The 16,231-nt window shown below is 40.5% G+C and overlaps 1 protein-coding gene across 2 annotated transcripts in view; it reads right to left on the reverse strand.

Annotated features, from left to right (window-relative positions):
• Positions 1-16,231, reverse strand: part of LOC147800448 (cytoplasmic dynein 1 heavy chain 1-like) — a 77,549-nt gene that overhangs the window by 14,025 nt on the left and 47,293 nt on the right. Inside the window, exons 54-75 of one of the 2 annotated variants that reach the window (XM_087145169.1) lie at positions 15,561-15,683; positions 14,253-14,344; positions 13,561-13,654; positions 12,532-12,723; positions 11,924-12,103; positions 10,918-11,071; positions 10,216-10,411; positions 9,720-9,837; positions 9,069-9,284; positions 8,615-8,854; positions 7,972-8,156; positions 7,110-7,179; positions 6,654-6,800; positions 5,999-6,088; positions 5,354-5,414; positions 4,798-4,885; positions 4,033-4,198; positions 3,540-3,674; positions 2,905-2,999; positions 2,112-2,286; positions 1,132-1,164; positions 40-115 (exon numbers count right to left, since the gene is read on the reverse strand). In XM_087145169.1, the coding sequence (XP_087001295.1) occupies positions 40-115; positions 1,132-1,164; positions 2,112-2,286; positions 2,905-2,999; positions 3,540-3,674; positions 4,033-4,198; positions 4,798-4,885; positions 5,354-5,414; positions 5,999-6,088; positions 6,654-6,800; positions 7,110-7,179; positions 7,972-8,156; positions 8,615-8,854; positions 9,069-9,284; positions 9,720-9,837; positions 10,216-10,411; positions 10,918-11,071; positions 11,924-12,103; positions 12,532-12,723; positions 13,561-13,654; positions 14,253-14,344; positions 15,561-15,683 (2,926 nt within the window). The remainder of the gene's footprint in view (positions 1-39; positions 116-1,131; positions 1,165-2,111; positions 2,287-2,904; positions 3,000-3,539; positions 3,675-4,032; positions 4,199-4,797; positions 4,886-5,353; positions 5,415-5,998; positions 6,089-6,653; positions 6,801-7,109; positions 7,180-7,971; positions 8,157-8,614; positions 8,855-9,068; positions 9,285-9,719; positions 9,838-10,215; positions 10,412-10,917; positions 11,072-11,923; positions 12,104-12,531; positions 12,724-13,560; positions 13,655-14,252; positions 14,345-15,560; positions 15,684-16,231) is intronic. The other variant, XM_087145180.1, reaches the window with a different exon arrangement.

The raw sequence follows: 16,231 nt of genomic DNA on the forward strand, positions 1-16,231 counted from the left end.
TACATCTAGAAGTGAGTGGAAAATATGGATGCCACTTACTCAGTGGAGTGATCTCCTTCCAACAGGCTGGGACATTATTCTCTGGTCCAACACTCTCTGACCACTCACTGAAATTCTGTTGAAAACATTTGAATGGAAAGTGTAAAAAAGAACCCTTCGCTAAAAAGCAATTTTCTTATCTGAATTTGTTACGGTAAGAAGTACAATAGCTTTATGACAATTGTTTTTATCCCGGTTTTCAACAATTACCCTACACCAGCAGAGAAAAGTACAAAATGAAAGTGGAGGATCGGAGAAAGTTTGGAGAGTGGCAAGGACCTATTAAAGGCTGTCAAACAGACCAGAAAATTTCAGAACAGGGTTCCTACAAAGCTTACCAAAGGAAGTACATAAAGCTTAGGCATGAACCATCTTTAGCTGGCATGAAAGGGATAGTCAGCTGGCCAAATAGATGGCTTGCATTTGCAGAAACTGTGAAATGTGGCATCTTAAGTTTGAAAGATTTGTTGGTTTGAAAGGAAAAACTTTCAATATTAAAATCCAAGCTAGTTTCTTGTAATTGCAACCACAAATATGAGATGTCATTTTATTTCAATCTTTTCCCCACCCCTAAAAAAAATCTCTTACTCTCTGTTGACATAGGGAGAGCTTTCAACTTATCAACAACCTGTGTATGTTGTACCCTTATATTACACGCACATGGGAAAAAAGAGGAATGCATCTGAAACAACCACCAGAGAGGATCAAGCATTTAAGAAGAAATCCATTTCTTAGTATCTTTTGAAAGGGGCAAGGAACAACATTTGAAAAAAAGCTCAGAATTTGAAAAGCCGAATATGAACTTTTAGACTTTCTACACAACGACTAGTAATTTGGTAGTTGAATGATACCTATCTCATCAGTAACTAACAAAAGGTTTCAAAATCTTTTAAATGAATGGACGATCAAAACCATATACCTAAATCCTGGTAATACAAAAGCAGCAAAAATTGAATTCAGACATTAAAAGGCCACATGCAAAGCAAATACTGAAGTAAAAAAAAAACCTTTCAGAAGCTGCCTCAAGACACCATTTGAAAAAACTGAGGAAAAAAAATTGATGAGGAAATACTGAGACGTTAATGTACTAACCCGACGGCTGCACGAACCAAACATGTCTTCAGGCTGTTTATTTGCATACACGGTGTGGCAATGGATTAATACACATGCATGATGTTAACAATGAACAGACAGATGAAGAAGGGTTCAATTATGCAACACATATCACAGGGAAGTATGCTGCAATAGACAATGACAACTTCTTCCTGGTATTATAACACATCTTGGATTCCAACAGAATTTTTCATGCAACCTATCTCAATGTCAGACAAGCAAACTGATGTTCTCTATGTCTTGCACATTTCATCAACATAAACAACTCTCAGACAAGCAACTGCTTTGTTAAAATCAAGAGAGAAATGTTTGAAATTTAACCAGAATTTACTTTAAGGACACATTTTGCTAATTTCCCCCTAATTTCATGCCCTGCACTTAGTGCTGTACATGAAATTAGGGGGGCATTAGGGAGATATGAAAATGTTAGAAAATCTTGACAGCTTCATGCATATGCAAAGACTGCACAGCGAGAATCTACACTGAATAAAGTCAGTTTAAATGTGACTCACAGGTACACTACATGCTGTCAAATGCACTGAGAAATTGTCAGGCCTTTTTACCCGCTATATAACTGTACAAAACTGCTTTTAGGATGTATGTTATATTAACATCCAAGGCGGACTGCGTGGATAGTACTTTCAACATAAACTAATCCGAGGGAGACATCATTCCTACAGTGACACACTATGCATGAAAAATGAGCTTTTGGACTTACAGCATGCATGCAGCACCTAGTGGTCAAAGAGAAATGTCATGTATGTGCACACAAACTGTGAGTCACATATGGCATCATCACAGTTATAGCTTCTACTTGTGGTTACTGTGTGAGTCTATAGGAAGCAGCACTGCATGTTACACGACTGCTGACAGTATCAGTGGGCATTTTGAGGCAGATGGTTGACTCTGTGACAATGGGAACATCCATGGAAGAATGGTAAAGTTGATTGTGAGCTTACCTGCTTGGATTCAACAAACTGTAGCAGGCCTTCAAAGTTGGCGAGTTTGGCCAGACGAAGCATAGATTCTACCTGCTCGTTAGACATGCCTTCATATTTGGGCAGTTTGGTTGTCTGAATGGTCTGCTCAGCACCACGCAGGAAGTGCTGGAATTCAGCAGTGTAGTCGGCCTCACTACAGGTTAAGATAACAGAGGCACTTTGTATGCATGGTGTCTGTGAATTGGCACAGGGGTTGTATTCCTTGTAGGAAAACCTATCTTAGCAGTGATCATTAATGTGAAATACTGCTCTAAAAGCAGGATGTTTTCAAGGCATGATCACAGCATAGGAAAACCTTCAAAGTTTCAAGACTGGTTCCAATCCCCTCCTATCACAGTCCAGAGTATAATCCAGCACAGATTGGTGACTGACCAGTGCAGCTCTCAGCGTGCTGGAAAGCCCATCCAATGTGCAACATGGTTCCCAAATGCTAACAAGTAAACAGCATACATGGATCGATGCCCTACATGTGTTGCTAGGCAGCAAAGCATGTTATTGACTTGGTGCAGACAGTCCAATCTGGTTGAATGGATTTTCCCTAGGTCTTCCCCTCCTGCGTCTGAACTAATTCTCTCTCAAGATTAGTTTAGGTTTGTACATTCCAGTGTAATGGGCACAGTCAAGACAACCTTGTTCACAAATCACAGATTAAAGATGTTTGTTATCAACAAGGATTTGCCCTCTACCACAAATTTAAAATAACAGCCAAAAATTAGAAGCATATGACCACTATGGCCACTTGATAACGTACCTGGAGACACCCCTCAGGTTTATACGGCACAGGAGGATGGCAAACATGATGCGGTCTTGATGCAACATACCACGAGCTACACGGTTATAGCATACCTGCAAGAGGCAAGAAATGGCATCTCCTATACAACACACAGGAACGCACTCAACACTAAACTACAATTCGCCAAAGTTTCACTTCACTTGAATGCACAGTGGTTAGTTGTGATGGTCAACAATAGGGAACTACACTCTAGGACAGGTTCACAATCATTTTATTTCCTTATGGACAGAGATCATCACCATGAATATTGTGAAAATAAATGGAAATGATTGTGAGGACAGCAAGAAATTCAACAAATGGAAAATACAAGTGATAACTGGATTTTGCCAACAACATTCACCTTGGGTTGATGAGACAGGGACTGCACTCTGCATGGGCATTATTCAATCAAACTACAGTTGCAGCTCAATTTTCCTTTATGTGGACAAACATCCACACATAATTCTGATATGTCCCTTGGAAAAGCCATGGTATTCTATTCTTCAGGTTATTTAAAAATTCCCAATGCAAACGCTCAGCTTTACCTTCCATGGTGCCCAAGGTATTTGTCCTGCTTGAGGAAACAAACCATAATCCACTGAACAACAGCTTACCTGGAACAGATCCTTGGTGATGATGGACAGGCGTGAATTATGATCACTCACGTTCTTCAGGTGCTCGTTCTCTGACAGCACGGAGTTGAATATCTCTAAGAAGAACTTCAATGAGTACTGGTACAAGAAGTGCACCTGGACAACGATGGGTAGAGTTCAGTGATAAACATGCACCCCACGTATCTTCCATACAAATGCTACGCTTTGAAAACAAAGTGGGCACCAGACTATGAGGAAACAATAATTGGATTCTACAATGTATATTCACACCAAAAATAGTCAACTTGGTTATTTTTGCAAAATCCCATCTCTGTCTAAGCCTTATTTCAGGCTCCTGGGTTTTAACTATTTACAGTTAGAACAATATGAAAATATCCAATAATTTTGGCTTCTCTATGGCAGAAAATGGAATTGTAGAACATCACAGGGGACTAAATTCCCATCTGAATCCTAGCTGGAACCAACTTTAGGGCTTGAAGCACCCCTTTGTTACCCTATTCAGAGCCTCCAAGGTGAAATAGATGCTGCTGCAGGACTGAGCTAGGGACAGATACTGCTGAGAGACAGTCTCAACCTCTGCCATGACCACGTCTGTCTCCTCCACCTTGCGAGTCACTTCGGCTGCCTCTTTCTTCAGTGTCTCCAGGGTGGTGATGATACTACAAGATGATGAGCCAAGGAGAGAAATTACAACCAAAGACTTGGTCAATGCCTTCAATGTCACAATGTTTACACACCACAATTTCTCTCAAGTCTTGTAAACCTGCATTGCTTGAGTGAAAGAATATGCATCATAACTCCTCGGGACCGGCTGAATGGGAAAATATTGGTCATCTTTATACTGTAACTCGAATATGCATACTTTGTATTAACATCTTTTCAAACATGCAACTTGACTCCTTCTCATCTGATTCAAGTTAGCCTCCATAAAGTTCTTTCACAGCAATAACGGTGGATGGCAATCCATACCACAAACTGTACACGAATGCTACCAATGCTACCAAATTAAAAAACAAAGCAACACAAAATGTTGTCCTGATGATTAGAAAGGCCAAAGAGAACTTTCACTTACAGTACAGTTACTGATTTGAAACATGTACCTATTACGGATTAGTTGGGCCAGTAAATGCAGATGATACGGCTATTACATAGTGACATGCTAGGTAACTGAACTCCTGATACTGAAATAAAGCAGGAATACCAACACTAAGCAAATATGGCTGACCAAAACAAACTAGCAATGAAGTGATTGTAGTACCTGTCATCGTCCAGTATACGTCCCTTAGTGTCATTCAGAGCTTGCAGCAAGGATTTCTCCAGCTGGCGCAGACGTAGGTTGAATTCACCTAGAAAATATCAAAGTAATCAAAGCCCAACAGATCCACACTGATTTCTACAGGAACTCTGGAAGGTATCAAGCTACTGGTTAAGACTTCTGCGGATGAAGACTACTGCAGGTGAAAACTCCTCCACTGCATCATCAATTGGCTGTTTGGGCTGATTTCCATTTGTCTAGCGGATGCCATCAAATAAACTATTGGCAAATGTAGCTGATACATGCTAGCTTTCTGAATACTTGTCAGACAGCAAAACTGATGTTTGGCTGGGATTATAGCTTAAGACCACAAAAAACGACAAGTTACACTTTTATTAGCAAAGCGATTCACTTCCATTCAAAGCATTCTTAAGACAAGTCTGTCTTGTCGGGCAACTCAATACGTTGAAGAAAGCAATCTAGAAAAACAATGCTATCAGAACAGAACCCAACTGCGATTGAAACAAGAATGAATCTAGTGAGAGAATGGATTATGTACCTTGGAGCTTGAGAAGATCAGATCGTTTCTCATCAACATCAGGGCGTTCAGCTTTTAACACCTGTCACAGGGGATCAGAAACCACCATCAATGACTAGATCTCTTGTTTAAACATGAATTACAGACACCAAAGAAATGATTCACAACAAATTATTTGTAGGAATTAAAATTTACATAAATATATGACTTTAAATGTAAAACTATGGCAAATTGAAAACATTTGGAACGAATTCACTGAAGTTATTGGATAATGGAAATGTTACTGCTTTAAACTCAAAGTAATAAGAATTCAGCTTTGAAAAACAATTTGGCAAATTGAATTGAAAACCTGTTCAGGAAAGGTATTTTTACTGTGTAGTAAGGCAGCATCAATATCATTGAAATTGAATTCAAATTAGTTTTGTTTGGCAGTAATTTGCATTACTTCATCACTCTTTGAAATTAAAGAATGTGACCTAAAACTATTGAATCATATGCCAGATGTAACAAGGACAGGAGACAATTGGACCCCAACATTTCTAAATGACCACAAGAAGTACTGAAAACAAAAGGAAGCCCCACATATTTCACTGTCTGATAACTGGTATCTACATTATGTCTGCTTTGGGGATTTAGTGTGCATAACAATGTGTATCAGCAGCATACCTGATTTAGACACTGGCTCTGCAGACTGCTCCTAGTAACAGTGAAATTGACAAAGGTTACTCTGGAGCAGATGTCTGGCGAAAACTCCACCTAGACAGATAAAATAAACCAAACCAAACAAGAGAACAAAAATGACTCCTTGGGTTATAGTCTTGAAATCTGTCTTTTTTTCTCCTTGGGACAAGAGAAATTACAAACCCATCACAAACATCTGCCACCATCCACAAGAGAACTTTTCTAAGCGATAAAAGACATCAGCAACTTGGTGCTGTTTTCTTACTAGCATAATGTTAATTCTGAAAGCAATCTGACTTTGATGTTAATAATAAAGATCTTGAAATCCACTTCATTGGAAATATAAACTGCTGTGTAGCATACCTGAAGACCAAAATGTTTGAGTAAACTTTCTACACTGACAGAGCCTACCTGTAACGCCTTTTAAATCAGCTGGGTTCAAATCTGATTATAGAAAAAACTCCAGTGACAGTATACAGCAACTGTATAATATACATTTTTCCAATTTTAACACAAACATGAGGCGATTTCTGTAAACCACTCTTCAATGAATTGAAATTTTCAACGTGAGTTCACCAGAATTTTAATACAAATCTTTGCTGTGCACAGTCAAGCTTCTCCACTTGTTTTTCCTACTTACGGTTGGGTCCCTTGTAGACAGGAAGATCATGAAGGCTGGTGATAAATCAATATCCTGATCTCCCAAACTGATGAGCACACGACCTCCAGTACGACGCACTTCACGGTTCAGCACAGGGTTCAAGATAGGATCATAGTTCTCAACATCCTGGCCAAAAAATCACCCAAACCAAACAAGAACAAAACCTGAGATTTACAAAAGTATTAAAGCAACCTTGTGGCTTGATTAGCAGCAAACTCTTGACATAGAAAGTAAACTCCAGTCTCCAAAGATTTCTAGACAAACTACTGTCATGTGAGAAATATGTATCTTTAACATGATGCCTTCCAGTAGATACAATGTAAAATACATCTGTCCATGAAAGGGTCACAGGGGGAGGGGGTACAGCAAAGAGGCATGGCAGTAGATGTCTTCTGTTTTCCTCCATAAAGCAGTATCCACTGTATGAATACAAACCTGTACAAGAAGTGGGTTGCCAAATCGAAGAGCACTCTCCAGATTCTTGCGGAATGCATCATCCAGGAAACTAGGAAAGATCACCCCAAATCCAGATAATTTCAACATTCTGTAATTCCTTTATGGTTCATAGCTTACTGTGTTTTCCAAAGAAGCAAAATAATGTATAAATAGCTGCTCGGAACAAAACATCAGTGCATTAAAGTATCTGCCAAGTGCACCTTCCAACCACACTCACAGTGTGGGGATGCAGCAAGTACAAGACATTATGTGCATAGAAGAACAACATGACATTGAGAATGTTCCATGGTTCACTCTCTGTGCCAAGAGGGCCAACTAGCTTGAACAATGAGTGCCATCATGTAGTGATCTCTTTCTGAAGTTAGTTGGGTTCTTCACATTCTGAGGAGAGCACGTCTGTAATGTTAACTTAATTACATCAGCTCTTTCCATGATTCAACTAATTCCAAGAAGAGATTACCACTACACATAGCTTGTACTGTACCTAGCTTGTGTAAAACAGAATTTCATTACCAAAAAAAGATGGATTTTTATATTCATTTCTCCACATGATGGACCAAAAATGTGCAGGTATCATCAAACCTGACTTTTGTAATGAACTTCTCACAATCGAAGCCTTCACAAAAGAATGAATGAAAATCCAACTAACTCTGAGCACTTACTCAAACTGACAAGAATATCTCTGGTGAGGTTTATGAGATGTGCAAAACTCTAGGATTTATCAGGTACAAAACTTAAAGGGCTCAAGCTTTACTTTACTCAAAATCCAAGACACAAGTTCATGAGCTACACAATTCTACTAAATGAGACCAGAAATTGGACAGGCTTGAGGTAAACCCACCTGGTCTTGGTAATCTTCTTGTCTTTGTATTCATTGAGTATAAACTCCGTGGCTTGACCTGAGGGGTCAATGATGAGTGGGTACCGGTTATAGCGGTTCAGCATGATGGCATTCTCAGTGCACAGGTCATCAGAGGGTAAGGCATTGGCTTGCCAGCGAAGGCGCTCATCAGCATTAGACAAATACTGTGGTAAAAACATAATTAATCAATCTTAGAAATTCAGCTTTGGAGAAAAGTAAAATCAGAAGACTAGAAATGCATACATATTTACATGCAGTAATTCCATTACTGCATGTTTGACTTGTCTTTTGGTGGAATGAACTTGTTACATATGATTCTTTTACTGACCCCCAACAAGCTTTCATGCCGTAATCTTATAAACATCTTTTAAGCAACGAACAGAAAGAAATAAACTCTTTCTCCACCACAATCAACAACTTATGTCAACAAAAAAACTGTCATTTAAAAGAGAAAGCTATATTTGAAATTGAACAGTGACTTTTGAAAAATGTAAAGAGAGTCAGAGCTGCATGCTATCTACAATGTTTCAGTCTTAGATTCTGCAAAGTATGAAGATTTAGTGATCATGGTTGGTGATCACAGACAGTCATGAAAACTGCTACAAGGACGGTCAAGGCCTACCTCCACACGGGCAATGTCAGATCTGTACTTGATGCAAGCTGCTTGGAGGTGAGATGCCCAGCTGTTGAAGAGATTCTGCCTCATCTGCTGGTCAAAGTAGCCGGCGTAAGCCATGAAGGCAGAGGACAGGAGCACATCACCCAGGATGGTGGCCATCTGTGCCTTGAAGGACTCGCTACCTGTCTCCCATCGCTCACGCTCATGGGACAGGCTCCTCAGGAGGGCTGTGCTGCGGTTCACCTGGTAATGAGATGAGAACGTGTGTGCTTTGTATTGGACAAAACTTTTACTGGTTCCTTGAAATACATTGCTAGATAATCTGACAGTGTTGTAGTTGAGTCCAAAGTCTGTCTGCCACAATATGCACCGACTCTTCATCACTACATGCTCCAGGTCACATCTGATGACTTCAGTGTTGCAAGGACTTTCCCTCGTGTCTCCTACTCTATCTCACCTTGATTTCTACAGCCTCTAGATCACTCTTGATTGCCTGTGCCTGGCTGATGAGCTGGGCGTACTCCTCTTTGTAGCCAGCAATGCTATGCTCCAAATCAGCAATCAGCTTGTTGACCTGTTCCTGCTTGATCTTGTTCTTATTGGCCTCTTTCTCCAGACGATCCAGCTCATTGCGCAGAGGCTCCACACGATGAAGCATGTCGGCATAGCTGATCTGTTGACAATATGGAAAGAGATGGCAAATGCCAAACAGATGATGTCAAAGTCATTCTGTAAAGCCATATTGCAAAACGTTATTCCCTGTATCAACGTTCCCACCATCATGCTGAAACGTTGAATTCACGATGAGTAGGGGAAATGTACATGTACCTGCTCTGTCAGGTTGAAGATAGATTTGTTGTTACATAGACCCTGCTGCATTAAAGGTTTCTTTCCAAATTATATCCTTTGGATTGGAACTACCAAATGGCATGAATCAAAATTACACAAAGAATTTGGAAAAACTAAAGCAAACAGAATTACACCAATTTTAAGTAGATTTTCAAATAGAAAACTTCATGGGCTTCACAAAATTCTATCCTACATGCATCTTCCTTTAGATGCCAAAACAAATGCCAAATGCTGGACTCCAAGAAGGGTGGCACATCACCTGAGCAATGGCCCACTTGACCATGGGGCCACAGGCCAAGCTGGCTCGGTTCATCTTCTCAAAGTTATAGTCAGGATTGGACAAGTACTTCTTCATCATCTTGTCACGGGTCTCCTCACTACATAAAACACACACCAAGGCATCAGGCTATTTCCAAAAACAGCTGCAAGTGGAAACTCAAATCAGTTCATCAAGAGACCTATCACACTACTCTGAAGACCTGTCAAGAATGTACACATTTACAGGTTTTACTCTACCCATGGGCAAATCTGGCAGGTCAACATAAAGTTGTTTTATGTAATTGTAGAATTCTTTTTAGGCATCATTCAAGATTTGTTTATTTTCCCCTAAACAGATTTATCAACTCACACTAATACCAGCAAGCATTTGTCGAGCCTTCATGCTTTTTTGCAACATTTATCAGACAAGGTGGACTACGTACAGTCCAGAACTGAATGGAATGGAGATCAAAGACTGGGGAATGTGATGGACTCACGAGATGTTCTCTGTGTTGAAGTTCACAATGGTACTGATGAAATTATCCCTGATGATGATACCCCGGATGGCCTTCCAGTCAGATGTGTTCTCTCCAAGGAGGAGGCAGATGGACTCCAAGGCCAGCTTGACAAGGGGTGGGGGGTTGCCCATGGACCGGATCTCCACCAGATTCTGTTTCTTGATGCCCTTCACAGCTGATCAACATAAAACATTCATCGGCAGGTGTCAAAGAAAGCACTTTTTCATGTATACCCCCACTTCCCGTGAACTGGGTCTAATAGCTTGCAGCAAAGATTGTATCGCGCCGCATAGCGGCGCAAGATGGAGAACTTCACCATGAATACGTGTAAAATGTTGTAATTGCCTGGACTCCATTTGAGCAAGCGACACGCCTGTGTAGTGGACATTAATGCACAGACGCAGGCACCGCACCAGGCACGCACACCTGGTGTGCTTGTGTGTGCCTGTGCATTTACGTCCACTGTGCAGGTGTATGGCTTGCTTGCATGGCACCTATGGCGATTACACCTTTTTGGCAGAATTCCCCATTTTGCAGAGTGGCACAGTTCCCAATCTTGCTGAGTGGCAGCGTGGAGAGCACACTAAGCACTGTTCAGCAGTCCAGCCATTGAGGTCATGTAGGCTGTCCACACTGCCTCCAGAAAACTAGCAACGCTTGACAAGTGAGCATTATCCATACCTGCTTGGGCGTCACGTACTGCTGGTTCCACCTTGGCCAAGTCAGCCATGACAGCTTCTCGCTTCTCTCCAATCTCAGCGGTCTGTACAGTCAAGGCAGCCTGGATCTCTTGGGATGTCACCTTCTTCTTCTCTGCTTCCTGTTGGTCTTTCACCTTGAGACGACCAAGAAATTAATCCTGATCAGTAAAAACCTCACTCGCTTTTGGCTGGACAGAATGATAAAGATTTCATTCTTGTCAAATCTTTGTCGCGTAAATAACTTACCCAGGATTATATCTCAGACTGTTTAAAGTCAGTATGATATTTTCAGTGATATATTTTAAAAGAGTTGAAACAGAAATTGAATTGTCTAGATGCATGATAATGCTTGCTTTTCAGTGATAACTGCTGGTCTTTTGTTTCTCTGTTCTTCATTTAATTTTTACATTTCTATTCAGAGGCACTAGTCAGTTCGTCGGGTTCACCACAAAGTGACGTTATCGTAGATAGTTGCAGCACCCTAAAGTCACATATCGTGTGTACAAAGTCTATGGACGGTACGGTACGTCACTTCCTGGTGCACCAAAACTATCCTATACGTCACTTCGTGGTGAACCTGACGAGTTATGCCCAGGCAGATTTGTTTCCTAACAAATCCTCAATTTCACAAGATTTCTTTTTTCACTACACATTATTGATTTCCAACTGAGCTGTCTGACTAGAAGAGTAAAGACTGCATTCACGCTTCAAATTGGGCTCAACATGCCCAAGTGTCTAGAACAAAACCTACTCTACAAGACAGCAGTTAAGTCAAGAAAATTCTTCTTTATGAATACATTATATGTTTTTCTATAGGTCATTACTCTGTGAAATAATCATGACCGAAGTAGTTTCTTCTAAGTGATGGAGCAGTGAAGTGCAATGGATATTACATGGTATGAGAGACTTCACTTCGCATAATCTCAAGGCACAACTGACATTAAAGGCTGTCAACAAGTGCTCCACTGGATTGTGTCTGGACTCACCATCTGCTTGAGTTTGGCATTGGCAGCAGCATTCTTGGCTTCCAACTCTTGGCTTTTGCGAGCCAGGGACTTTTGTAGTTCCTCCACCTGCTCCACTGTCTCCTTGATCTTCTGCAAGCCCACGTTGAGATGAAGCTGTTGCTCTTCCAGGTCTGACCGCTTCTCTTGGTACAACTTCACCTGCAGGAGACAGGTAAAGAGAAACAAAAAGCACGGGAAATGCTATCATTTTGCACTTCAATAACTAAATAAGTATGTAAATAAATGGATAATTGTTTCTGGGATGGTGCAATTTCTTTGGCATTACAGCCAAAGATCTCATATAAATTTTCAAATGTCATTAGCTCTGAAAACTTTTACAATTCTAAAAGATTTTTCAAGAAAAACACACCCATAAGAGAAAGTGGATGAGTCTCCTCAATGGGATAAACACTGCATATCAGAGCTCGAGTATAATCAAACAAATGCATGCCACAAAATCAAAAAGTGTCAGGTGGTATCTGACTCTTGTGACAGACGCCATGTCACTATGGAGGACTGGATATGTGACCGTATAAACCAACAAAGTCACTGTGCCTTTGATGTGACACAAGCATTAAGTATCTCACGTAGTGATGGATGAAGTCTAGGTAGTGTCTGGGTGTTATGGCCATGACCCGTCCACCTCGTTTCTGCACTCTCTCATTGGCCTGATGCAACGTCTGATGTACATAGACATAGGCATTGACGATGGCTTCTCTGTGGGTTGGTGTGCTGGGGACCCCTTCGTAGGCAAGTGGCAGAGTGGTTGGTGGGCAATACTGTAATCAATCATAACACACTACAATCATCAGTCCTGATCCAAAACTTCTCAGGTTGATGCCATGATGTCAGTAATTAAAAGCTATTTGAGAATATTGACATTGACTAAGCCAAAATATATTAGTAGACCCGGAGCAGGTTGTCTCTTTAGATGCTTTGCTCTGAACTTTAAAATGTGTAACAGTAGCAAGAACGACGGCACAAAGACCCAAGTTGCATTTCTTAGACAGCATACTATAATGAATTTCTGAAATTTGTTATTAAATAATCAAATGAAGCATCCCCATAATAATCAAAGACAATGCTTCAAAACGTATATCATGATCAAGATAAGAGATTTTACATTTTGACGTAAGTATCTTCTTGCATATTACAAACTACATGATATCCTGAATTCCACAGTAAGCAATGTACACTACTCAAAAAAAGTTAAGGACCAATTTTTCTTAACCTGTCATTTTTTCCCAAGCTAGTTCTTTCATTGTTTGTCTAGATAGAGTTTTATTGGAATAAAAATTTAAAAATTTTTTCAAAACATCAAACGCACATTGTCAGCAGTAAAATATCTCTTATAAAAAAGTATACACAAAATAAAAAGTGGTCCTTAACTTTTTTTGAGTAGTGTACAGTTACAGGCATGCAAAAGCATTCCAAACCAAGAGACTAGAACTATACTTGCTGGGAAGAATTGTCACTTTGAAACTACTTTCATGAATCTGTAATGAGGCTGAATCTGTGGCTCACTCAAACTTCACTAGACTTGGGTGTACCTTTAAGATGTATCCATATATAAAGAGTACAAGAAAATGGAAAACTCATGGAAGACTTTGACTTACATCTGACTTGTCTAGGTCTATCTTGCTGGTGAATTCTTTGCCAACCTGGTACAAGGCATGAGTAGACCAGTCACCAAACCAGTTCAGCACACACCTAGCATATAAATAGGACAGTAAGGTTATACAAAAATGTACATAATGGGCTCTTAATGTACAGCTTGAATAAAAGCATGATCCCACGTGTAAAACAAGAACTCATCCATCCCATTACGATGAAGTTGCCAACCTAGTCAATGACAATTGCCAGTACAGCCTCTCTTCCATCTCAGCCATACAGACAGCTGATTATTCATTTACAAAATCTTTATTTCAATACTGAACAAAAACACTATAAATCAAAGCCAGGTTACTGGTCCTGTTACAGACAACATACAGAGTGCAAGACAAATAGCATGATTAAAATATGTGGTTCAAACAGTAGAAATATAAATCAAACAGCACACGGATGTAAAAACAGTTACATCACATAAATACCAGTCACCCTAACCAGCAGACACTCCATACAAAGGAAAGAGATTTCAAAAGTGGCTATGCCGCTGATTTACTGCTCACTTCCTCCAAAAACAAGTCAACTTTATGCCATGTGGTCAATCACAGTTACCAATCACTGCTGGCCACACACAGGCTGGTGCATGTACTGTGACAACCTTCAGCACACTATGAGGTACTGAGGGAACCAGACAATAACTGACCTGTTGAAGAGAGCAGGGGAAGTTGCTGCCCTGTCCTTCAGTCCTTCAGATGATGGGTTCATGGTGAACACCACATGAAGATTACGCATCACCTATGAGGAATATTCCATTGGAAATCCCAGCAGATAAAATAAGCTCATTGGACTGCTTTCAATGTAGCACTGGGCAAGTTCTATATTTCTTGACTGCGGTATAGCTGAAGCTCAGTCTACATGCCCAAGTATCGTAAACCTGAACTGCAAATAGGATGGGGGGGTCTTGACATTTTTTCCTGGTATCGCTGCAGTGCTCTTTTTTCAGGAGATTGAGCCTTTAGGCAATTTTTAAAGTGTCTCTTTGTGATCATTTTGACACCAATTTTGTGCGAATCAAACATACCGTTATTGCGAAGCACTCATTTTTCTGAGACGGATCAGCCAAAAAGTGTACTTTTTCCACCACGGTGCTCAATGCGCGTGTACTGGCGCACATTTTGCCTTGAATTTCAAATGACCGTAGCAACAAAACCATACGTCAAACTTCACATTTGCAATAAAGAGTGCCTTAAAATGTGTGACAAGTTTTTAAAAATCGAGCGTGGCACAGCTGAGCTCTTTGCGGGGTGGAATCCCCCCTCCAGCTGTTCGATGGGCCAAAATAACCTGGCTTATTGAGGGTTCAATAGGTTGCCAAATGAGGTCGTGTCAAGACAGTGACACTTTGCTTAAGATATTTTTGAAGCCACAGTTAATACTGGAGCATGTTGACGTAGGTTGTGGTATACACACACTCTGAGCAGTGGCTGGGTCTTCCCTGCATTGAGGGGACAATGTCTTCTGTTAAGAAAGCCTGAACTGACATGGTGGGACACAAGTTTGTCCCAACAACATCTATATTTCAACATGTGAAGTCCCAGTAATCTGGTCAACTACCATTATGTGATGGTGGTCTTATTCTTATTATCTTAAGAACATTTACTGAACTTCAGGTGTTATGTATTTTACTCTACCTGGCTGGTCCATGGGCTCACTGTACTTGGGCATTGTATTGCTAAGATTAGTCATCATACATACAGAGACAAGAATGGAACATGTTCTACTGCAATATTAAGTACGTGTATAATGCACTTGGTTATTTTCAACTCAATGCATACAAAAGAGATGTTAACAATCCACTCTCGTCCACTGTTTACAGTAAGGAATGCCAACCAACTTGTGGCATGGTCAAAAACAGATACAGATCTGATTCATTTGGAATGCTAGTTGAGGTCACGATAAGCAGGCAGCAACAAATAAAACCCATGTATGAAGCTGTTTTGGCTCTTCCTACCTCATGAGTGAACCACTTGTAGAGTTCCTCACTGGAATCCAGCATGTTACCCTTTCTCTGTGCTCCTTCCTTGCACTGTGTCATCAATGTGGTGTACTCATCACCCTCAAAGAGTCCCGGCACCTGGGCAGTGATAAACAAATGGTGAGTCACACCAAGTTGCCACATGCTCCATCAGCGATATGACGCATGGCACACAATACACTGATAAGCTAAGCTTTTTAAGTTAGGACTGATTTTTCTCACTTATTTCTTTAGCAATTATTGATTGCAGTAATAGGAAGCACAGGCTGTTTGTTCCCCCCAGGAATATTTGGGGTATTATTTATAACACACAGGCATCTTACATCTATCTATAACGCTGGCAAACATCCCAGGGGAAACATCACTCCAACTTGTCAAGAGAAGAAAATGAGAAGCAGTTACAGTTTTAGATGTGGGAGGAAAATCCCAGAGGAATATTCTGGGTAAAACCTACGGAATCAGGTAGGGACTGAAAATCCAATCCACATGCGGACTGAGCCAGGATTCGCACCCAGACCGCAGAGGTGGAAGACGAGGAAAGAACCACCGTACCAACCTGACTCCCCTACATGTAACTAAGCAAGATGGTCCACGCAATGTAATTTATGCAGCGAATTGTACATGAGAAATTTTTATCTAATGCATTG

Source organism: Acanthaster planci, linkage group LG01 (genome assembly GCF_054643075.1).
Source record: "Acanthaster planci isolate LZ-2023a linkage group LG01, COTS_SCS, whole genome shotgun sequence".
Taxonomy (NCBI): Eukaryota; Metazoa; Echinodermata; class Asteroidea; order Valvatida; family Acanthasteridae; genus Acanthaster; species Acanthaster planci.